Consider the following 26,786-nt stretch of genomic DNA (forward strand, 5'->3'; position numbering starts at 1 on the left):
TGAGATCAGTCTATGTTCAACAATCAGCAAGCTGAATCTGTGCCATCACCACGTCTACCAAATAGTCATTTAAAGGAAATGAGAAAGAAAAGATGCTAAGAAGTGTGAGACAGAGAGAAGTGGTCCTTCACGGTGAGTTGCTCCCCTCCATACCACCATCCCCAGGTCTACAGCTAGGTAAGTAGGAAGTCAGTGTTAACTCAGTATCAAACTTTTGATTCTCACAAATACTGACCTTACTCTTACTCAGTTTGTACAAATGGACCGTGTTAGATGAAACCATAGAAATCACTTCTCTAAACATTTTGACGTTTACTTGAGTGACCAAGAGTAACTAACTTCAATTAAAATAGGAGATAATTGCATGTAAATGAATTAGTGGGCATAATCTAACATGCCTTATCAGCCTAGTAGCTATTGTAAAAATAACAATAACAATTGTCATACCCAAAAATGGCTAAGTGCAATGCAAAGCACTTCAAAAATATCTACAATAATGATGATAATGATAATAATAACAATAGACAGAAATGAAGAGGTCGCTGCCTATGAGGGAAGAAAGGGGTTGTGACAAACAGTATTCTCATGGTACAGACCATGCTGTCTTCAGTGGTCATGGTCCCACCTTGGGATACCATGGGGTCCTTAATTCCTTTTCTTCTCTGATATTGAATTGATACCGGGAACACCATTGCCAAACAATCTCATCAAAAATAAAGATTATCTCACTTCAGTGAAAAAGAGCCAGGTGAATTTAGGGATTGCCATTATAAATTTATACCTTGGCAGGCAGAGGACCCTGCTGGGGATGAAGGCTGTCTCAGAAAGGCCCAGATGCAGTTGCCCTTGAACATCTGGCTGTCTACCTAGAGCCCTTCCCGCTGCTGCCTGCCAAAGCTGTGCCAGGAGGGACTAAACCACACTGCTTCCTGTGAATCTGACAAATTCTCCAACCTGTCTACAACTTGTCTTGTCTTGGCAGTCTCAATCAAACTCACAGCCCCAGCCCCAGTCACATTTAGCTGAATGTCTTTTGTTTGTTTTGTTTTCTCCTAACAACCTATTCACGTATGCTCCATCAGGAAGAGACATTATCAGGGGGAAACAATGTGTGTGATTTTGTAAGTCCAATAGGAAAATATAGTTAGAATAAATGTATTTCTATGTGACCTAAAAAAAAGAAAATGCGTGAATACATAAAATGCTCAAGCATTTTAGTAGTATAAATAGAGGGAAGAAAATCAGAGAGGACAGTTATAAGGCAGGGTCAAGTCATCCTTTTAGTTTGGGTATCTCCCCTTTTAGAGAAGAATAGAAGGAAGCCGTCTCTGGTCCTCATTACATTCTCAATGTGGCAACAACCGAGTTTGTAAATGAGAGTACAATTCACAGTGATCATCTGAACACCTACTATATGCCACCCACTATGCTAAGTACTTTGGATGCATTATCTTATCTAATTCACACAGCAACTTTTTTGGTTTTAGGAATTACCATTATCCTAAATTTTACAGATGAGACAAGAGTCTTATAAAGATTAAATAACATGCCCAAGGCGTGTTATTAAATTGTTGAGTCATAGAGCTAAGACTCAAACCCACATCTCTTTGAATCCAATGCACTTAACCTCATGCCATAATGCTTTAAAACACCATTCTGTAAGGTTTTGGCTTATGTTTCAATCTTCACCTCTAGTCACTGAGCTCCGTCAGGGCAGAATTTATTTCTCATTAATTTTTATATCCCCAGAGCCTGGAATAATGGCTGATACAGAGCAGAAACTCAATGATTGTCAAATGAACAAAATGATGAATGAATAAATAAAAGAAGGAAGGATTTTATTTAAAAAGGAGACAGAAAATTGAAGTTTGTGAAAAAAGCAAACTAATTCTACACCAAGAATACCAGTCCTGTAGTGAGTTTTGTACCCCTCCATTTCTACTGTAGCAACATATGAATATTTTATGATAAGCACCATTTTTACTTTAGAATTAAATGAAAGGCTTTAAAAAATATGTGCTTTACCCAAGGATTTAAATGAACGATTGAAATTCCATAATCAGAACATGACACAACCAAACCAGCGTATAATCATATATTTCCTATAATAAGCTACTTGAAGAGTTCTTAGGGTTACAATTTTGTAATCCAGACATGAGAGGAAGATCTGCGCTCTTGACAACATTCAACACAGCCACTTCAACTGGCTCTAGATAAAAGACAAACCCCCTCGTTTGCGGTACATACATGTTCTCTCTTTCCTTATCAGTAAGCAGACAGTCCTAACTGTTACCTTCACATCCTCTGCCATCTTCCTCCAGCTTCTGGACAGCTTGACATTTGCAGTAATAACTGCCAATTGTATTACAGCATTGGTCCTGACAGCCACCATTGTTGATGGTACATTCATTTATATCTGCAATTGAATATTTAAACAGAATTAGCTTCCTATAACTAGACACACAAAAAGACTTCAGCGGCTCTCCTAAAAAATGTACCATCACAGAGTGATGTCGTTCTTTGACCTCAGATTAAATGAGATAAAACTATAACATCTCATTTTCATTAGAGCTAATGCACTCTAATTTTGACATAAAGAAAAAACAGGTCATAATCTTTGGTATTTGAAATATGTTTGTACAGTTGTACTAAGAAGTTGTCTAGTCTTATGGAACTTGGAAGCTTATAGTACAGATCCAGAAATTTCATATCCAAGTCATAATTTGAGGATGAGATTGAGAACAGAGTGAGAAACTATCAAGTCAGAACACTAGGTCACTTATTCATCCATTAAATATGTTGTTATTGGCTTCTCAAATAAATAATTATTGAGCACCCATGACTACATATTTGGCATTATACTAGAAAGTGTGAGGAAGGTAAAAGGGTAGTTTCATGGTTTCCAATATTTAAAATCCAGGTGGGGTTGAGGACTAAACAGAAGTGTGATTTGGTTGTGTCCATGTAGTAGATATGCCCACAGCCCACTTCTAAACCTGTGGCCAGGAACCATCTTTACAGATAGGGCTCAATTGTACATATTCCACTCCCCTGGCTTAACAGCTGATAAATATTCCAACCTATCTGTAAATTTGATAGTGGCCTGTTCTGCTCACAAGAGGCAATTCCATTGTATGCTGACTACCTGACTTAATCTTTGCCTTATGAGATGAGTGTGGCTGGAAGAGAGAGGGTGGAGAGCATAGGGAAGAAATAGAGAGGGGCAGGTAAGGATGGGAGAGAGAAGAAGAGACAAAAGTGAGGGAAAGCAAGAATGGGTTAGTCAGGAATGGCAGAAGATGCTGACAAAGTAGAAGTATAGACAAAGAGGAGCGGAGTCACCATAACTGTGGAACCATGAGAGCAGAGTACTGATACCGAAGGAACGACGAGGTAACAGGCAGAGTGAGCTGCAATGCACCCTGACTGGATATAACTGATTTTGTCTGAGGCCTGGCTGCACAGCTGTTGAGACTTCTTTTGTTTGTTTTTAGTTAACTTTTCTTTGAAGTGTGTCGTACACACAGAAAAGTATACAGATCTTAAATCTATGGTTTGATGAAATAGAATACACCAACACAACCACAAGAAATAAAGTATTACTAGAACCCATGGAGCACCCTGCCTGGCTGAATGAAACAACAATCCTGATCTTTAATGACAGGTTTTGTCTTTTTGAACTATATATAAGTAGAATCATACTGAGAGTGTTTTTTGTGTGTGTCTGGCTTCTTTCACTCAGCATTCTGTTTATGAGATGGATTCACGTTGTTGCATATACTTGTAGTTCATTCATTCCTATTCCTGTATACTATTCAATTCTATGAACATACCACAATTTCTATTTATCCATTTAACAGCTGATGGGAATTTGGGTATTTTCCTATTTTGGGTTATTGTAAAGAGTACTGCTATGAACCTTCCCATACATGTCTTCCATGAACTTACGTATGCATTTCCGTTGGGCAGTGTATCTAGGACTGGAATTGCTGGGTCAAAAGGTATATGTTCTGCTTTAGTATTCATAGCCAAATTGTCTTCTTAAGAGGTTATTCTAATTTACACTCCCACCAGTGGTGTATTAGAGACCAGATGCTACTCATCTTTGCCAATGTTTGGGATATTCTGTTTTATTATAGTTTCTTTTTTTTTTTTTTTTGTCACTTCTAGCTCTTCTGAGTTTATAATAGTATAATAGTAATAATGATTCTGAGTTTATAATAAAATCACACTGTGATTTTAATTTGCATTTCCTTGATGATTAATTAGGTTACGCACATTTTCATGTTATTGGCCATTTGGATAATATCTTATTGAAGTGCTCATTCAAATATTTTGCCCATCTGTCCAATTCTTCAATAGTGGTTTTTCACTTGTGGGTTCTGTAGAATGTGAAATAGAAGTGGTGGCAATGGTCATCCTTGTCTTGCTTCTGATCTTAGAAGAATAGCTTTAAACATTTCACTGTAGGTATGAAGTATACTATAAGTTTTTTTTATAGGTTAGAAATAATAAAGTTTCTTCCTACTTCTAGTTTCTTAAGTATTTGTATCATAAATAGATGTTAAGTTTTATTTATTGCCTTTTCTGGATGTATAAAGATAATTACGTGTTTTTTCATGTTAATTCTGTTAATATAATGAATAACATTGATTGATTTTTGCATCCCTGAAATAAACTTGGTCATGATTCACTGCCCTTTTTATTTATTCCTGGATTCAGCTAGCTAATATTTGGTTTACGATTTTTGTGACTACGTTCATGAGAGGGATTCACCAGCACTTTTTCTTTTTTATAATATTCTTGATAGGGTTTGGCATCCAGATCACAATGGATACATAAAACAAGGGGGGAAGTTTTCCCTCTTTCTCTATTCTCTGAAAGAATCTGTGTAAGATTACTGTCATTTCTTACTTAAATGTTTCAAAGAGCTGATATCTGATGGCATCTGGGCCTGGGATTTTGTGTGTGTGTGTGTGTGTGTGTGTGCGCGCGTGTGCGCGCACGTGTCTGTGAAGGCTTTTAATTACAGATTCAATGTCTCTAATAGATATAAAAAATTCAGATTTTCATTTAAATATGTTGGGTAAATTATGTGTTTCAAGGAATTTGTTCATTTCATATAAATGTTCAAATGTATTGCTAAGTCGTTCACAATATTCTCATAATATCTTTCTAATGTCTGTCCAATTTGTCGTGAGGTCCTCTTCCATAATTCTGAAATTCATAATACGCACCTTCTCTTTTTTCTTGATCAGCTTGGCTAGACATCCATCTATTTATCGATCTATCTATCTATCTTTCTATCATCTTTTCTAAGAATAAACTTTTGGCTCTATTGATTTTTCAGTAGTCCACATTTTTACATTTAATTAATTTCCACTGCCATCTTTATCATTGCCTTCCTTCTACGTTCTTTGGATTCCTTTCATAGCTCTGCTTCTAAGTTCTTGAGATGGAAATTTAGATGACTGATTTTTAGCTTTCTTCTTTCATAATATTTCCAGTTATCTATAAATGTGTAACAAATCATCCCCAAACTAAGTGGCTTTAAAAGGCAATTTGTTATTATATTTCGTATTTCTGGGGATTGAAGGGCTCAGCTGCGTGGTCCTCACTGGGGTTCCACATACGGGAGCAGTCAGATGGCAGCTGGGCTTACAGCGGCATGTAGGCTACTTCACTCACATGTTGGGATTTGGGCTAAGATGGTTGGAACATTTGGGGGTCTGGTCAGGCATCTCGCTCTCCCTCTACATGCCAAACTTGGACGTTTTTACTGCTTGGTGGTCTCAGGGTAGAGACATTTTACATGGGTTAATTGTACATCATTCCCGAGAGAGACCATTCTAAGAGATCCAAACAGAAGCTTCAAGGCTTCTTATGATGTATTTGATCTGCAAGTCACATAGCCTCACTTCTTAGATATCTGTTGGTTAAAGGAGTCGCATGCCAGCTGAGATTCCAGAAGGTACAGGAATTCCTTCTCTCAGTGTGGGAATTGTATATTTGTATAAGAAAGAAAGAAATTGATGGCATTATTATGTTCATTTAAAGCTGTAGATTTTCCTAAAAATAAAATATTAGCTGCATCCCACAGGTTTTGATAGGTTATAATTTAATTATTTTTCAATTCAAAATATTTCCTAATCTACATTAACATTTCTTGTTTGGGTTATTTTGAGGTATACTTGGGGAGTTTCCAAATATCTGAAGAATTTCCAATCATCTTGTTGCTATGAAATGCTAGATAAATTCCATTGTGGACAGAGAATATACTCTGCGTGACTTCAGTTCATCAAAGCTTGTTAAGTCTTGCTTTATATTCTAGCAATGGTCAATTTTGGCTAAAAAAAAAAATCTATGCTTACTGGAAAATAAGATGTATTGTACAACTGCCAGGTGCTATGTTATCTGTATGTATATATGCACATATTTCACATATGTATATGTAAGTAGTTCAAGTTTGTTAATCATGGTTTTCATATCTTTATATCTTTAAGGATTTTTTATATGCTTGTTATAACAGTTAGTGAGAGAAGAATAATAAAATCTGTGTCTGATTTTACATTTGTCCTTTAATGACTGCAATTTTTGTTTTATATATTCTGAAGTTCTATTACGACGGGCATACAAATTTATAATTGCCACCTCTTCCTAGCAGATTAACCCTTTGTTATTATAAAATGTTTCTCTTTAGATCTAGCTATGCTTCTTTCATTAAAGTTGAGGTTTTGTGATATTAGTATAGTTATGTCAGCTTTCTTTTGGTAGGTGTTCGCATGACATTACATTTTCTAAACTTCACTTTGTTTTTTGTGTGTGTGTGAGGAAGATCAGCCCTGAGCTAACATCTGTTGCCAATCTTCCTCTTTTTGCTGAGGAAGATTGGCCCTGGGCTAATATCTGTGCCCATCTTCCTCTACTTATATATGGGATGCTTGCCACAGCGTGGCTTGATAAGCTGTGTGTGGGTCCGCACCCAGGATCTGCACCTGTGAACCCCAGACCGCCAGAGTGGAGCACTCGAACTTAACCACTATGCCACCGGGCAGGCACCTCTAAACTTTACTTTTAAACTTTTTTGTATTCATATATTTGAGACAAGATATCCATATATCTATATCCATATCTATATGTTATTTTAAATATTCTAATATCTTTTTAAACTGTGGTATTATATCATGACTTTTAATGTAATTACTGACATTTGGATTAAATTTACCATTTTACTATTTTTCTAAATTTCCATATATTTTATGTTACTTTTAATCTCCATTCTGATATCCTTTTAAATTTATTATTTTTGGTGTTCTATTTGAACTCTTTATTAGATTGTCAGTTATACATTATTATTCTTTTCGTGGTTACTCTAGATATTACAATATCTATTGTTGAAGTCTAATATAAATTAGTACTTCAACCACTTCCCTGACAATGTTAGAAACTTATACTTTAACTCCCTTTGTGCTTTTCCTATAGTTTAATTTCAGATATATAAGCCCCATAAGACTGTATTGTTATTATTTTATATAGTCAATAGTGACATAGGTTTGTCCACATATTTACCTTTTCTGGAATTCATTATTGCTTCCTACAAGGCTAAGCTTCTTTCTGGAATAATATTCCCTCTGCTTGAAAACTGCCTTTAGTATTTCTTTTTATATGGATCTGCTGGCAACAATTTTTTTTTCCAGCTTTTGTTTGTCAGGAAATGACATTCTTTCGCCTCAATTTGTTTTTTGGTTTTTGTTTTTTGTTTTTGTGAGGAAGATCAGCCCTGAGCTAACATCTGTTGCCAATCCTCCTCTTTTTGCTGAGGAAGATTGGCCCTGGACTAACATCCGTGCCCATCTTCCTCTACTTTATATGGGATGCCACCATAGCACGGCTTGACAAGCGGTGCGTTGGTCTGCGCCCGGGATCCAAACCTGAGAACCCCGGGCCACCACAGTGGAGTGTGCGAACTTAACCACTATGCCACCGGGCCGGCCTCTCACGTTAATTTTTAAATAAAATTTTATTTTAGAACAGTTTTAGATTTATGGAAAAATTTCAAAGATAGTGCAGAGTTCCCATATATCCCATATGGTCCATATTCTGCTATTATGACTATCTTACATTAGTATGGCATATGTGTTATAATTAATGAGCCAATTAATTATATTGATCTTGATACATTATTATTAACTAAAGTCCATTCTTTGAATCAGACTGCCTTATTTTTTACCTAATGTCCTTTTTCTGTCCCAAGATCTCTTCCAGGATATCATATTACATTTAGTTGTCATGTCCCCTTAGGTTCTTCTTGGCTGTGACTGTTTCTGACTTTTCTTTGCTTTTGATGAGCTTGACGGTTTTGAGGAGTACCAGCCAGATATTTTATAGAAGTCTCTCAATTTGGATTTTTATGATGTTTTTCTTATTATTAGACTGGAATTATATGTTTTGAGGAGGGAGACCACAGAGGGAAAGTGCCATTTTCAGGATGTCATATCAAGAGTCCACATCAACAGGCTAAGTCCTGTTGATTGTATGGACCCTTGATCCCCAGGCTGACATAGTGTTTGTCAGGTTTCTCCCCTTTAAGGTTACTCTAGTTCTTCCCCTCTCCATACTCTCTTCTCTGGAATGAAGTCATTATGCACTGCTCTCACTTAAGAGTGGACAGTTATGCTTCCCCCTCCTTGACGGTGGGGTATCTACATAAATTATTTGGAACTCTTCTGCACAGATTTGCCTATTTTGCTCCATTCATCACACCTTAATTTTTGAAGAATATTTTCAGTGGAATAGAATTGTAGGTTGGCAGTTGTTTTCTTTAAGCATTTCAAAAGTGACATTCTATCATCAGTTAAATTTGCTTTGAATATAATGTGACTGTGTTTCTCTGTCTGCTTTTAAGATTTTCTCTTTGCCCTTGTTTCTCATATGTTTTACTATGACATGCTTTGATGTGTTTTCAGTTCTGTGGTTTGACGTCTTGCTTTTAGTTTTAGAGAAATCATTCCCACTATTATCTGTTCAAATATTGCTTCTGCCTCATTTTCTTTCTCCTTTCTTTCTAGTACTGCATAATGCATGTTTATGAGACCTTTGATCTATACATCATTTGTCTCATGCTATTTTCTGTTTTCTTTTATTATCTTTTTCTTTTTTCTTTTTTTTTTTTGTGAGGAAGATCAGCCCTGAGCTAACATCCGTGCTAATCCTCCTCTTTTTGCTGAGGAAGACTGGCTCTGAGCTAACATCTATTGCCACTCCTCCTCCTTTTTTTACCCCAAGGCCCCAGTAGATAGTTGTATGTCATAGTTGCACATCCTTCTAGTTGCTGTATGTGGGACGCGGCCTCAGCATGGCCGGAGAAGCCGTGCGTCGGTGCGTGCCTGGGATCCGAACCCGGGCCACTGGTAACAGAGTGTGCTCACTTAACCGCTAAGCCACGGGGCCAGCCCTATCTTCTTTCTTTCTTTGCTTCAGTCTAGATATATTCTACTGACCCATCTTCCAGGTTATCAACTCTATAATTAGCTTTTATAATATACCATTAATTCCATCTACCACATTCTCCATTGAAGTTATTGTCTTTTTCATTTCTACTATTTATAGTTTATTCTTTTTATAAATTCTACTTTTCAGGTGCAATTTTCCATTTTGTCATCAATTTTCTCATTTTTATAAATCCACCCTTCTTTGACTTGCTTTATGATACTGAAGCTGGACCCTGTAAACATTTCTCCCTCGCCAGCTGGTGCAATGTTAAGCCTTCCTAGTAGAGGCACTGGAGGAATGCTACAAGAGGAAGGGACTTATCACTTGGATGACTTAGCTCTCTAGTTGACAGGCATGTACATCGTGGCTGCCAGCAGGCAGCTTCCTTGTCTGTGGGAAGCTTCTTCAGCAGCAAGCAGCCACCCTACCAGGGGTGAATGGGAAACTAGTGGTGCACACTCTTCAGCAATCTCACCAGTACCCCAGCAGGCAGCTTCCCAGTGAATCTCACTGCCACCCAGTGCACAGGTTCCTGCCCACCATCCCTGGGCCAGCAGCACCTCAACAAAGTTTTATGCTATCTAGTGGGCCCACAGCCACACCCTCTCCAATGAGATCTGAGTTTCAACCTGGTGGGGGGATGGGGAGAATGTTTCCAAGTTTGTTCCTTTCTTGCGAACTCACTTTCAGTCCTAGACAGAGGGGCTGCTCCCTCCATCTGCTCTGCCTATATTCTTTAACATTCTCTTTACCCCTCTTAGTACTCTATCTCTGGTTTCTAATCAATAATATTTATAGTACTTTTTCTCCTGATCAAATCCTCACTGTGTTCTGTCTCTTACTGGACTCTGACTGGTATACCTTCTCTCCAGTATCTTAATCCCTCAAATTTTGGCTTTCACGATAGCTCTGAATTCCAGTTTATATCTCCCCAGCCCACTGAGACTGATGACTACTGTGTGTACCTTTTCTCCCTATTAGCGGGACTTCCTTCTCACCTTTCCAGTCTGTCCCATTCTGTTACTTACGAATCAATCCCTCGAGGCGAAAACTCACCTCTTTGACTTTCCTGGCTGTCATGATATTCTCTGATGAGAATCTCTGTCTTCAGATGAGTGATTTTTATATTACATACAACTTTCCTAGATGTTCTCAGCAAGAGAACTGGTCTGCCACTATTTAGACCACCACAGCCTATCAGTAAAAGAATGCCTATTCTCGACCCTCTTTACATTAGTCCAAAGAAAATTTCATTAATTGAAGCATTATACACTTGCTTGTTTTTCTTAACAATTAGACTCAGTCAACAACACAGGAATTGATGACTAATAAACAGGAAATGATTAACAAAGAATACAAGGCTCCATAAATAGGTACTAAGCTTTGTGCTGCAGCAGGATATCATACAGAGAAAGAGCAGTGAAGGTTGACTTCTAAGGAATATTGGAGAACCAGTTTGGATTTTATTCTCCAAGCTTAGTTTGCTGAAAAAGAGTAGATATGTTGGAATAAGTCAGATATCAAGAGTCCTGTGATTCCACTCTTAAGAATTCATCCAAAATTATATTCCAAAGGAATTCAACTATGTTAGATACCTTTCCATACATAATATCTTATAGTCCTCATTATAAACTGATGATATCATACAAAATTATGCTTATTCAAAAAAAGAATGGTCATTAAAAAGAAAAATAAAGGACATATATATATTAAGCATATTGGTGTTCACCAATACGGGAATAATTAAGTAAATTAAATGTATCCCTCCAATGCAGTCATTACAAGTTGTCATTGTGATGGCTATAAAACAACACGGAGAATTTTTATGTTGAAACAGATTACAAATTGTTTCTGCGTTTTAGTTGCAACTATAGAAGCCTATAAAATTATTATGGAGAAAACTCAGAGAGACTAAAAAGTTAAATAATTTGACATATAACAGTGGTAGAGTTATGTCTTTTAAAGTTTTACTTTTGGTTGTAATATTGCTTGTGCCTTCAGTACTTTAAAAAAAAAATAGGCCTGAGATTTCTGACGAGTAATAAAAACAATGGATTATATAATTTTCAGCGACTGTTCAAAGCGAAATTTTTGTTTTTCAGGAGGGACAGATTTTTCCTGGCGTTAAATTCTTATGGAAATTTGTTACATGAGTTATGAATATAAGGGTCATCGGATAAAATAATGACATCGGATAAAATAATGACAAAGTTTTCAACAGAGGTTTTTCAAAAAATGCCAAAATTTTCTTCACCTATCTTTGACTAATACTGACCCGTACTAAAAGGTAAGACCTGATGTAACAACGTATTATGGCAAAATTACTTCAGTGAAAAGCTAAGTCAATATAGTCCAGTCAAATTGCCTCTGCCTGGTTTTACATGAAATAAATATACATTTTTTTAAAAAAAAAGGTAATGCTTGGTTTGCATAGCCCTGAAGAGGGCTTTGGAAAATAATTTTTGCTTTGGATCAAATGCATACTTTCTATGTTATATCAGTTAGTGAGAGAAGCATAGTAAAATCTCTGTGTCTGGTTTTACATTTGTCCTTTAATGACTGCAATTTTTTTCCAGTTCACACAGTCTTTCCCACAAGCTATTCCTTCTCCCTGAGCAATCTCATTTGTTTATGTTATCCGACTGGCTCTGAAGGCATCTGACTTTAATCTTCCTGATCTGATAGATTTGGCTTCAAATCTTTCAGGATTCAGAGAGTTCGGTCAGGAAAGGCCCGGACAGGGATGGCGAGGATGAGGAGAAGGAGCACCCTAGAATATCACCTCTAATTCAATAAGTGAAAAATTGCTTTTATCTATTTTATATATTGGGTAGCTCCCAACTTAAAATCTATTTGAATTAAGTGGTTGTTTTTGCTACTAAAAATATTTGAAAATCCCTTCCATAGACTGTTACATCTGGTTATGGGAAAGTTGAAGGCAAGGCCTGTTACTCTAAAGAATGTGAATAAGTATACCTCCAGGAGATAATATGAGAGAAAGTGGTCAGATACATACCCAGTGTTTTTGTTTTTTGTCTTTTTTCTCCTGAGGAAGATTCACCCTGAGCAAAAAGATCTTCCTCTTTTTGCTTAAGGAATATTCACCCTGAGCTAACATCTGTGCCAATCTTCCTCTATTATGTATGTGGGTTGCTGCCACAGCACGGCCACCGACGAGTGGTGTAGGTCCACGCCCAGGAACTGAACCCAGGCCGCCGAAGCAGAGCACTCTGAACTTAACCACTAGGTCACAGGGCCAGCCCAAAGATACCCAGTTTCAATTCTGAAATATTAAAATAATAAATATCATGTATAAGAATCCCTTTCTACATGTCTATTTACCCTCAACCTAACAATTATGCACATTATTAACAAATGTCAAACTAAATTTGGCCCTTAGGAAACTCACAATCAAACTGATAAGATGGGACTTACACATTGGCAGGAGTTAAGAAGTAAAAGACAATTAGAGGGTTTTTTGGTCAAAATGATTAGTACATAAAAATGGCACGAAAAGGACTTAAAATCTCTTTCTTCTGCTCAGGAAGAATTTTAGTAGCACACAAAACAGCTAAAGATATTTTACAAACATGTTTTATGTTTTTGGAGCTAGGATAACACCAGTAGCAAAAAGCATAAATGAAAGACTGATAGATTTCCCCATATAAACTTTAAAATCTCCCATTTGTAGTGAGCAAAATCAAAATACAAAGAAGAAATGAAGAGAAGAACACTGACACAAGTCAAAGGGTAGAAATCATTAATATATAAAAAGTTAATATAAATCAAAAGGAAAAGTTGAACTCTCCCAAACAAAAATTTAGTCTAATGAAATGAAATAAATTGAAAAGAAATCAGAAATACAAATGTCCAATAATATCAAATGTTGATATTCAAAAAAATTCATAATCAAAAATTTTAATTGATAATCAAAAAAATTAAAACTAAAAGAAAATTAATACTATTCGTTCTTTATCAGATTTACAAAGATTAAAATCAGTGCTCATGTGGGGCCGGCCCAGTGGCATAGTGGCTAAGTTCATGCATTCTACTTTGGCAGCCCTGGGTTCGCTGGTTCGGACTCTGGGCGCAGACCTATTGACTGCTCATCAAGCCATGCTGAGGCGGTGTCCCACACAGAAGAAGTAGAAGGACCTACAACTAGGATATACAACTATGTACTGGGGCTTTGGGGAGAAAAAGGAAAAAGGAAAGTTGGCAGCAGATGTTAGCTCAGGGCCAATCTTCCTAAAAAAAAAAAATCAGCGCTCATGTGTAGGGGTCATAAGAGTGTGGTGAAAGCTCTGTACCAGACTTTGCTAGTAGGAGCATAAACTGGGAAATAATTTCTGAGATTGGATTCTCTACACAAATCAGAATATGCATATACTTTTCCACCCAGCAATTCTACGTTCTAGAATACATCCTAAGGAGAGAAACACAAATGTCCATAATGATTTATATATTTTTTAAGAGCAGAGGAGAAAAAATAAAAATCAAATATCAAACAGTAGGATTTTAAGTAAATTATAATACATCCAAACCAAGGACCACTATACAATTAATAATCCTGTTCCAGGAGAATATTCATTTACCTCTGCAAATGTCATAACATATTAAGGATATGTATACATACTTACACATATAATGGTAATCTCATATGTATTTATTTATCCATCAATATATATTCTTAGGAAAAAAATGGAAGACACACTAAAATATGCTAAAAGTGCCTACCTTTTTTTTTTTTTTTTTTTGTGAGGAAGATCAGCCCTGAGCTAACATCTGCCAATCCTCCTCCTTTTTTTTTTCTTTTTTTGCTGAGGAAGACTGGCCCTGGGCTAACATCTGTGCCCATCTTCCTCCACTTTATATGGGATGCCACCACAGCATGGCTTGACAAGCAATGTGTCGGTGCACGCCAGGGATCCGAACCGGCGAACCCTGAATCGCCGTAGCGGAGCATGTGCACTTAACCACTTGCGCCACCGGGCCTGCCTGTAAAAGTACCTATCTTTGAATGAATAAGGAATAGTTTTTGTTTCGTTGCTCTGCACTTGTCTGTTTCCCATCTTCTTTGCAATGAGCATACTTTCAGAAAAAAATAGCAAAATAAATGCAAAATATTGTTTAAAATTTAAGGCTAAAAGTTTCCTCCTATGTCCTTTTTTTTTTGCCGAGGAAGATACACCCTGAGCTAACATCTGTGCCAATCTTTCTCTTTGTGCTGGAGGAAGATTGTGCCAATCTTCCTCTGTTTTGTATGTGGGTTGCCGCCACAGCATAGCCGCTGATGAGTGGTATAGTTCTTAGCCCCAGAACCTAACCTGGGCTGCACTTAACCACTAGGCCACTGGGCCGGCCCCTCCCTTTCCTTTTTATATACTCTCTGCCATGGTGTACAATTATATCACGTTTAGTGTATTCACTTAAATTTTAGTTTATTCACTTAAATTTTAGCTTTTTAAAATGAGTGATCTTTAAGATTTTGCTGGTTATGTTGCTTTGTAAAGAGCTTGAAGCAACTTAATAATATAGAATGTTGGCATTCTAGTCAGTCCTTTTCCCATGGCCAAGGTTGGTATATGCAATTAGTTGGATGCTCCATACTTGAGAAAGCATCAGTGCATGTGAATACTTCTGCTCTCTGGAGGAACGCTCACATTCAAATGATAAGGACAGCATTCTAGAATACCCTCAGTGCAAGGTATATAAGGGACCATGTATTCCCCTGAAAACTCAATCCATCCTTATGTACTGAAGATTTGATAAAAGGTGAGGACGTCACACTGTCTAAAGCAAGAATCTCCTGCCAGAGGGAGAGTAAAAATTCTGTAAGGACAACTAAACGTAACAGGCAGGAGACGTCCCTGGGCAGGCAACAACAACTCCAAGTAGAATGGCTAATATCAGACTTAAGTCTTGATCTGCCAGGGCACAAATGAGCATAAGAGTATAAACTCCTTTATGAAATGTTTGTAGCTAACTTCATACTTAATTTTGTCATCTGTTCAGTAAGAAAAAAGAAAGTAACTACTTTATAAGGATCTTGTGAGAATCAAATTATACAATACATTTAAAGTATTCAGCACAGTTTCTAGCATAGAGTAAGCTCTATAAATAGTAGCTCATTATTATTATTATTAACTAAACCTTATATTATCATATACTTGAGAATTCAAACGTGGTTCATAGAAGGCAGGCAATTGCTTTCTTGTTTAATTTGCAATGAACATAAATTCAGTTTTAAGATGGATGGAATTATAAATTCATAGTAACATATTTCTTGTCCTACAAAACAGAAAGCTCAAAAACAATTTTGCTTTTCTTCTGATAGCACTATTTTCATGCAACCTGTTGTTTTTATGTACAATCTGAGATTTTTAAGAAATTGGCTGAGGGGCCAGCCTGGTGGTGTAGTGGTAGGTTTGTACACTCTGCTTCGGCAGCCCAGAGTTCGCAGGTTCGGATCTCGGGTGCAGACCAATGCACCACTTGTCAAGCCATGCTGTGGCAGGCATCCCACATATAAAGTAGAGGAAGATGGGCATGAATGTTAGCCCAGGGCCAATATTCCTCAGCAAAAAGACGAGGATTGGCAACAGATGTTAGCTCAGGGCTAATCTTCCTCACCAAGAAAAAAAAAAAAAGAAGAAGAAAAATTTTTTTAAAAATTGTCAATAATCTAATTAAAGGGTAGACTTCATTACTAGTGCTTATTCATTGGTCAGTTACATATTGACAGTAATAAATAAAAAATATAAACAGGGATTTCCACTTCTGTTGTTTTCCACTTTTCTTTAAAAAGTAACTAAGGAAGTATGGTGCATGTTTGGTGGCCTCATGTACTCAGAAAAAAATAAATAAATGAAAATATAAAGTTATTATTATCAACTGAAAATCAGTGTTCACAAGTAAAAAATTTGAAAGTCATTGGCGTTGAAGATGGTTCTGAAAACCAAGTCAATACATAGGATTTTAAATTGCAGTTATATAAGATACTCACTGCATGATAGATTTCAGGCTGTTTCATGTGTCCAATGTCATTCAAGGTTGCAAATAAATTTGGCCTTTCAAAAGCAAGATGAATGACAAAAATTCTCTGACATATAGCAAGTCTTCCAGGTTAGTCATGACAAAAGTTCAATGATATCATCAAGGCTATCAATCCATCTGTAATGACATACTGCAATCTCTTCAAGAATTAAATATGATGTTTGCAAGAGCAGTGCTGCATTTCTGATTATAGGACAAAAAAATACAACAGAATGCAAACACATAAAAGGTCTGTTACATGAGCTACACAAATAAGCTATTAATTTTTATCTTTAAACAAAATTTGTGAATTTGGTCTCCTTGGATTTGATCATTTTCCTAAAACATGTGTCTATTCTAAAATCATGTGATCCGTTTCGTCTGTTTATACAGTATTACTGGTAGCTTATACTGTTTTAACAAATACAGCAAATACTGAACACGGGTGGCCACAATGCAGAGTAAAGAGGCAAAATTAGAAGTGTATTAATTTTACACACATCTTTCTCTAAACCAAATGTGTTTGGCCCAATTTAGCACGTGTGTTTTTGCTGTTAAAGGATTGTGTGTTTGCTTTGTGAAAATTACCCAAAAAGTGCACACACACATTATGTATCACAGTCATTTTCAAATCAATAGGCTTCATGAAGTGATGCCCTAAGCTTCCTATTGCAATTAGCTTTTATAGCAAATCAGTCGATTTCTCTTTAGGTCCCAGGCTTAATGTAATTCTCTATAGGTTAAGGTAAGATATGGCATTAATCAACATCTTTGGAAAATTCATACATGCCCAGAATGTAATTGGGAAATGCATTTAAACAATGTTCTGGGGCTTTATGATCTCGTCCTGAAATTATAGAATTATATATGAAGTATACTAACACTATATCTATTCTAAAGAATTTAGATAATGCCAATGGAATAACATCTATACATGGTTTTAATTCTAGGATTTTCCTTAAAATGGTGTAAATGTTGTTCCATTTCAAGACTTGAGCAATTCCTTCTATTCCTAGTCACTAGGGAACAAACTCAGAACCTCAAAACAAGAATCTTGACCCTCATTAGTCTCCTGAGGCCCAACTGAGCTCCTTCTTATACTATTCACTACTGGTGGTGGAGAGAAAGAGAGGAGGCATGTGGAAGTGTGTCAGACTGCTGGAGAACATATCAGGGGAGATCATTCCACATGAGCCAATGACTTCATTCCTTACATGGCCTCTGTACAAGAAGAAAGACACAATCACAGTTGTAAGTCAATAAAATATTAAACCTCAGGCTCTGAGGATCTAGGTTTGAATCCTAGTTCTACCACTTATGTGAGATACTGTGCAATTCACTTCACATTTGTGAGCCTCTTCTTACTCATTTGAAAATGAACATGATGATACCTCTTGGAAATATTGAGAAGTATAACTATTATAATATCTACAAAAATGACTTGCAAATTTTGAAACCCGACATAAAATGCATTCTCAGGAATTAAATACAAATGCTTTATTTTTTCTTTGATATTTCCACTAAATGACTTTTTAAAAAGGTTAAGCAGAAATTCATCTAACAAAGAGAATTGTGGGGAAAAAAGTTACATTTTGATAGAAAAAATCTTGCACTAAGTAATGGCTACTTTAAATAAGTGAAACTAGAGGCACTGAAAAAAGAGCCATTACCTTATAGTGCATTCATTTAATGCTGCCTACATTTCTAGAGATATGTTTATTTTTTAAGAATTTTCCAAAAGGTGACAAAAATATCAAAATTAAAGTTATATTGACTTTAAGCATATGTTATAGCCCACTAAATTTGCAATAAATCAATGAGATTAAATAATTTTAAAATTATTACCTTCTTACTATAGTCCTTATCTATTAATGCTTAGGATATGTTTAAAATATTCTGGTGTATTTATAAAGCTATTTTTGACTGAAATGTTCAATTGAAACTAATAAGCACATACTAACTCTAGTGATATGGTCAAGACTATGGTGTTTAGACTGAATCTGAATATCAGATCCTTTGCTTACTTGGGTAATTCACTTCTCCTCTCTAATCTTCAGTTTCTTTATCTGTAAAATGAGAGTAATATCAATAGTTTCTGTCCCATTGGTTTGTTGTGAAGATTAAATGAACTATTACAGGTAAAATGAATGGAAACTTTAGTCACATAATAAGGGTGACCTATCATTACTATTATCATTATTTCCCAAATGTTACTTACAATTGAAATTTGTTCTCTTTTTTTTTTTTTGTCCAATTCATAGTAAGGTAACCTTCCAAGTGCAACTGCCTTGAATTCAAATTCTCTATGCAATTTATATATAATTCTTACCCAGTGGCAACAGAAAAATAGCTCAGCTGTGTTATATTGTGGAAGGTGGCAGATCTACAGAATATTCCGTCTTACTGAATTATCAACTCGTGTCCATGAAGGCAAAAAGTCATAGACAAGTCTACAACACACTAACAAAAACCAATTTGCTCTTTTAGTCTACATTTCCCTTAAGTTATCAACAACAAAAATTAGTCATGATTAATTAATTATAATTATCAATTATATACTGTTTCACATAATTAACATTTGCATATTTGCATCATATTCTCACATTTAGGGTTACATTTGAACTTCACAAATCAAAGAGGTAGAGTAGGCCTTATTAATAATGGTAGAATAGGGGAGTGACGTCAGCATCATGGCGGAGTGAGCTTTCCCGTGAATTCTTCCCCCGACAAGATACAACAAAAGCAACAGTCACAGACCAACAACGGAATCCCAGACAGTGAAAATCTAGAGCGGAGGGATCCACACTGCCGCACATCTGAGAGCGGAACGTGCTGGGCCCCCGGAGGAAGTGGGGAGAGGTAAGGAGAACTCCGCTCCCTCCCCATCAGATCAGTGATCCCGGCTCCCAGAGAGGGGGGAGGGGTGGCCCACGGCGGGAAACCGTGGCTCTTCGGACTCTCTCAGCCAGTGGGAAACTCCCGCACAGAGGACTCAGAGGAGCCACAGGGCTACCATCAACATCTGAGCACCCCAGAGAGCGGATAAAGAGGGGCAAACGAGAAGCCTCCCACGTTAGGGACCCAGAGGGCAAAAGAGAGAGCTCCCCTCTCCCCGCAACCGGGACTCTGCAGCTCAACCGACCAGATCTAGCGATTCGAGGCAGACCTGATCAAACAACTGGACCCGTGGATCGCAGCGGGGAAAAACAAAACAAAACAAAACTGCAGATCGCAGCAGAAAAACCGGGGCAGAGTGCAGGGGGCTTAGACTACACAGCCCTTTACCATCAGACAGTGGCGCAGGTGGAAATTGCAACCAGAGACTTCCAGGATGAGGAAAAACAAAACCAACACAGGAACCACAATGCAAAAATATATGAAATCACCAGACCAGAAACAAAATGACAAGCACCCAGAAATCAACCCCGAAGACACAGAAATCCATAAACTAAATGACAGAGATTTCAAAATAGCTATCATAAAAACACTCAACGAAATACGAGACAACACAGACAAACAATTCAATGAGATTAGGAGTTTCTTCACAAAAGAGATTGAAATCATAAAGAAAAACCTATCAGTGCTGATGGAGATGAAGAACACAATGGAGGAGATAAAGGAGAATCTGGAATCTTTAAAGAACAGAACTGACAATATGGAGGAAAGAATTAGTACTTTAGAGGATAGGAACACAGATATACTCCAGATGGAAGAGGAGAGAGAACTAAGACTAAAAAGAAATAAAGAAAGACTCCGAGAAATATCTGACTCTATTAGAAAATGTAACATAAGAATTATAGGTATTCCTGAGGGAGAGGAGAGGGAAAGAGGAACAGAGAGCCTATTCAAGGAAATAATAGCTGAGAATTTCCCAAATCTGGGGAAGGAGCAGGAAATACCAGTAAGCGAAGCCAACAGGACACCTATATATATTAACAGACAAAGGACTTCACCACGACACCTAGTGGTAAGGCTAGCCAGGGTCAACGACAAAGAAACAATATTAAGGGCAGCTAGACAAAAACAAAAAATAACGTACAAAGGAACTCCCATCAGGCTCTCAGCGGATTTCTCAACAGAAACTTTTCAGGCTAGAAGAGACTGGAATGATATGTTCAAAATACTGAAAGACAAAAACTTTCAGCCAAGAATACTCTATCCAGCAAAAATATCCTTCAAATATGATGGAGAAATAGTAACTCTCCCAGATAAACAAAAGCTAAGGGAGTTCATGGCCACGAGACCGCCACTACAAGAAATACTCAAGAAGGCCCTCAGGCCTGAAAACAAGAAGAGAAAGGGAACACAAAGCTTGGAGGAAGGAGAAAAGTAGGTAGACAAAATCAGAGAAATAGTAGATCTTTACCGGAATAGGTTAGCAACCACTTAAATACTAAACTCAAAGATCAAAGGAAGAAATTCACCAAAAATAAATTTAACCTCATCACTGTAAACACACAGCCACAACACAAGATAGAATAAGGTATAACAAGAGCAACTTAGAAGGGGAAGAGGAAAGTGACTGAATTGACTTAGTATAAGGAAATAGGAGGCTATCAGATAATGGACTATCTCATACAGAAGATTTTTTGCCCAAACCTCAAGGTAACCACTAAACAAATAATCAAAGCAAAACCACATATGATAAACAAAGAGAAAACTAGAAGAATCATAAGACAGAACAACCAAACTGAATTGGCTGTCCAAAACAAATGGGACAAGAAACAAAGGAAATGCAAAAGAACCAGAAAATAAGTGACAAAACAGCAACATTAAGCCCTCATATATCAATAATTACCTTAAATGTAAATGGATTGAACTCTCTAATCAAAAGATACAGAGTGGCAGGATGGATTAAAAAGCAAGACCCAACAATATGCTGCCTTCAGGAAACACATCTTAGCACTAAAGACAAGCACAGGCTCAGAGTGAAAGGATGGAAGACAATACTCCAAGCTAATGGAAAACAAAAGAAAGCAGGTGTTGCCATACTCATATCAGACAAAGTAGACTTCAAGATAAAACAGGTTAAGAAAGACAAAGAAGGGAAATATATAATGATAAAAGGGACACTCCATCAAGAAGACATATCACTTATAAATATATATGCACCCAACATAGGAGCACCAATGTACATAAAGCAACTATTAACAAACCTAAAAGGAGAAATCAACAACAACACAATAATAGTAGGGGATCTTAACACCCCACTTACAACAATGGATAGATCATTCAGACAAAAAGTTAATAAAGAAATATTAGACTTAAACGAAAAACTGGACGAGATGGACCTAGTAGACATATACAGAGCACTCCATCCAAAAACAGCTGACTACACATTCTTCTCAAGCACGCATGGAGCATTCTCTAGGATAGACCATATGTTGGGAAACAAAGCAAGCCTCAATAAATTTAAGAAGATTGAAATCATAACAAGCATCTTTTCAGACCATAAGGCTATGAAACTGGAAATGAACCAGGAAAAAAAAACTGGGAAAGTGACAAAAATGTGGAGATTAAACAACATGCTACTGAACAACCAATGGATCATTGATGAAATTAAAGGAGAAATCAAAAACTATCTGGAAACAAACGAAAATGATAACATGCCATATCAAACCATATGGGATGCAGCAAAAGCGGTCCTGAGAGGGAAACTCATAGCGATACAAGCCCACCTTAACAAACAAGAAAAAGCCCTAATAGGCAACCTTAAATTACACCTAACAGAACTAGAAAAAGAAGAACAAACAAAGCCCAAAGCCAGCAGAAGGAGAGAAATAATAAAAATCAGAGCAGAAATAAATGAAATTGAGACCAAAAAAACAGTAGAAAGGATTAATGAAACAAAGAGTTGGTTCTTCGAGAAGTTAAACAAAATCGACAAACCCTTAGCCAGGCTTACTAAGAAAAAAAGAGAAAAGGCTCAAGTAAATAAAATTAGAAATGAAAGAGGAGAAATTACAACGGATACCATGGAAATACAGAGGATTATAAGAGAATACTATGAGAAATTATATGCCAACAAATTGGACAATCTAGAAGAAATAGATAAATTCTTAGACTTATACAACCTCCCAAAATTGAACCAAGAAGAAATGGAGAATCTGAATAGACCAATAACAAGTAAAGAGATTGAAATAGTAATCAAAAACCTCCCAAAAAATAAAAGTCCAGGACCAGATGGCTTCTCCAGTGAATTTTACCAAACATTCAAAGAAGATTTAATACCCATCCTTCTCAAACTATTCCAAAAAATAGAGGAAGATGGAACACTTCCTAAATCATTCTATGAGGCCAACATCACCCTGATACCAAAACCAGGTAAAGACAATACAAAGAAAGAAAATTACAGGCCAATATCACTGATGAACATTGATGCAAAAATCCTCAACAAAATATTGGCAAACCGAATACAACAATACATTAAAAAGATCATACAGATCAAGTGGGATTTATACCAGAGACGCAGGGATGGTTCAACATCCGCAAATCAATCAACGTGATACATCACATCAACAAAACAAAGAATAAAAACCACATGATCATCTCAATAGACGCAGAGAAGGCATTTGACAAGATACAACATTCATTTATGATACAAACTCTCAATAAAATGGGAATAGAAGGAAATTACCTCAACATAATAGAGGCCATATATGACAAACCCACAGCCAACATCATACTCAACGGGGAAAGACTGAAAGCCATTCCTCTGAGAACAGGAACGAGGCAAGGCTGCCCACTCTCACCACTCCTGTTCAACATAGTACTGGAGGTTTTGGCCAGAGCAATTAGGCAAGAAAAAGGAATAAAAGGAATCCAAATAGGTAACGAAGAAGTGAAACTCTCACTATTTGCAGATGACATGATTGTATATATAGAAAACCCTAAAGAATCTGTTGGAAAACTATTAGAAACAATCAACAACTACAGCAAAGTTGCAGGGTACAAAATCAATCTACAAAAATCAGTTGCATTTCTATATGCTAATAATGAACTAACAGAAAGAGAGCTCAAAAAGATAATACCATTTACAATTGCATCAAAAAGAATAAAATACCTAGGAATAAATCTTACCAAGGAGGTGAAGGACCTATACAATGAGAACTACAAGACATTATTGAAAGCAATCCATGATGACATAAAGAAATGGAAAGATATCCCATGCACGTGGATTGGAAGAATAAACATAGTTAAAATGTCTATATTACCTAAAGCAATCTACAGATTCAATGCAATCTCAATCAGAATCCCAATGACATTCTTCACAGAAATAGAAAAAAGAATACTAAAATTTATATGGGGCAACAAAAGACCCCAAATAGCTAAAGAAATCCTAAAGAAAAAGAACAAAGCAGGAGGCATCACAATCCCTGACTTCAAAACATACTACAAAGCAATAGTAATCAAAACAGCATGGTACTGGTACAAAAACAGACACACAGATCAATGGAACAGAATTGAAAGCCCAGAAATAAAACCACACATATACGGACAGCTAATTTTCGACAAAGGTGCTAAGAACATGCAGTGGAGAAAGGAAAGTCTCTTCAATAAATGGTGCTGGGAAAACTGGACAGCCACATGCAAAAGAATGAAAGTGGACCATGTGCTATCGCCATTCACAAAAATTAACTCAAAATGGATCAAAGACCTGAAGGTGAGACCTGAAATTATAAAACTCATAGAAGAAAATATAGGCAACACACTATTTGACATTGGTTTTAAAGGAATCTTTTCGGATGACATGCCTACTCAGACTAGGGAAACTAAAGAAAAAATAAACAAGTGGGACTTTATCAGATTAAAGAGTTTTTATAAGACAAATGAAACCAGAATCAAAATGAACAGACAACCAACCAGCTGGGAGAGAATATTTGCAAAACATACATCTGACAAGCGGTTGATCTCCATAATATATAAAGAACTCACACAATTGAACAACAAAAAAACAAACAACCCAATCAAAAAATGGGCAGAGGAAATGAACAGACACTTCTCCAAGGAAGATATACAGATGGCCAATAGGCACATGAAAAGATGCTCAACATCACTAATCATCAGGGAAATGCAAATCAAAACAACACTAAGATACCACCTCACGCCTGTTAGAATGGCTATAACCACCAAGACAAAAAACAACAAATGTTGGAGAGGATGTGGAGAAACAGGAACCCTCATACACAGCTGGTGGGAATGCAAATTGGTGCAGCCTCTATGGAAAACGGTATGGAGATTCCTCAAAGAATTAAAAATAGAGATGCCCTATGATCCAGCCATCCCACTACTGGGAATCTATCCAACGCACCTGAAATCAACAATCCAAAGAGGCTTATGCACCCCTATGTTCATTGCAGCATTATTCACCATAGCCAAGAAGTGGAAGCAACCTAAGTGTCCCTTGACTGACGATTGGATTAAGAAAATGTGATATATATATATACAATGGAATACTACTCAGCCATAAAAAAAGACAAAATCGTCCCATTTGCAACAACATGGATGGGCCTGGAGCGTACTATGTTAAGTGAAATAAGCCAGAAAGAGAAAGACAAACACTGTATGATCTCACTCATATGTGGAATATAAACCAACACATGGACAGAGAAAACTGGACTGTGGTTACCAGGGGCAGTGGGGGTGGGGGTGGGGGGGTGGGGGTGGGGTGGGGGGTGGGGGTGAGGGCTGGGCACAAGGGGTGAAGGGAGTCATATATATGGTGATGGACAAACAAAAATGTACAACCCAAAATTTCACAATGTTAGAAACCATTAAAACATCAATAAAAGAAAAAAAATGGTAGAATATAACTTTCTGAATTAAGGTAGCCATGGTTGAGAAACTTCTATCCCAGAAGAGTATTAAGAAATCACATGAGCCTCTGTAGCCTGAAGTAAAATGAGATATCCTAAATCTATCTTTTAGCTGGATTCTCAAATCCTCTTTCATTCATGCGTCATTACAGGACAATGGGAGGAACAGATGTCACATTAGTGCTAATAGTGTTTATTTTACACATAACATTGATCTACCCTCCAGCATGTCAAGAAGATAAATTTTAAATGTAGCTATTTATTTATTTATGAAGTGCAGGCCTCTCCATGACCTAGAAAATTTTCTGGTCCAAGGTATGGCCAGTGCTGATCATTTCTGGATTGCAAACTCAACTCCTGATTTATATTTTAGAAATAAAGAAATTGAGGCCCTAAGAAACTATAGTCATTCCATTTTTTTAACAACTTTATTGGAATACCCTTGGCATATAAAAATTGTATGTATTTAAGGTATACAATGTGATGTTTTGATATATGTATACATTGTACAAAGATCACCACAATAAAGGTAAATAAGTTATCTATCACCTCTACATACATAGTTATCGCCTGTGTGTGTGTGTGTGTGTGTGTGTGTGTGTGGTGAGAAGATTTAATATATAAGGAACTCATAGAACTCAATAGCAAAAAAAAGAAAATAACTCAATTAAAAAATGGGCAAAGGACTTAAATAGACATTTCTCAAAAGAAGACGTACAAATGGCCAGCAGGTATAGGAAATGGTTCTCGACATCACTTATTAGGGAGATGAAAATGAAAACCACAGTGAGATATCACCTCACACTTGCTAGAATGGCAATTATCAAAATGATAAAAGATAACAAGTATGGGAGGATATGGAAAAAGGGGAACCCTTGTACACTGTTGAGGAGAATGTAAATTGGCACAGCCATTATGGAAAACAGTACGGACGCTCCTCAAAAAATTAAAAATAGAGCTATCATATGATCCAGCTATTCCACTTCTGGGTATATATCCAAAAGAAATGAAATCTGGATCTCAAAGAGATATCTGCACTCCCATGTTCATTGTACCATTATTCACAATAGCCAAGACATGGAAGCAAACTAAATGTTCATCAATGGACAGATTGATAAAGAAAACATGGTACATATACACAATGGAATATTATTCAACCTTAAAAAAGAAGGAAATCCTGCCATTTGCAACAACATGGATGAACCTGGAGGACATTATGCTAAGATAAGCTCGACACAGAAAGACAAATACTTCATGATATCACTTTCATGTGGAGTCTAAAATAAACTCATAGAAGAAGAGAGTAGAATGGTGGTTATCAGAGGCAGAGGGGAATGGGAAATGAGGAGATGTTAGTCAAAAAGGACAAAATTATAGTTATGTAGGATGAATGGGTTCTGGAGATCTAATATTCAGCATGGTGACGACAGTTAACAATACTGT

The 26,786-nt window shown here is 36.7% G+C and overlaps 1 protein-coding gene across 1 annotated transcript in view; it reads right to left on the minus strand.

The window, feature by feature from the left end:
• The window catches only part of LOC131414611 (EGF-like and EMI domain-containing protein 1), a 457,413-nt gene that overhangs the window by 153,810 nt on the left and 276,817 nt on the right, over positions 1–26,786 (minus strand). The window contains 1 exon segment of the mRNA XM_058555616.1: positions 2,296–2,416. Coding sequence (XP_058411599.1) covers positions 2,296–2,416 — 121 coding nt within the window.

The sequence above is a fragment of the Diceros bicornis genome, chromosome 15, assembly GCF_020826845.1.
Source record: "Diceros bicornis minor isolate mBicDic1 chromosome 15, mDicBic1.mat.cur, whole genome shotgun sequence".
Lineage (NCBI taxonomy): Eukaryota > Metazoa > Chordata > Mammalia > Perissodactyla > Rhinocerotidae > Diceros > Diceros bicornis.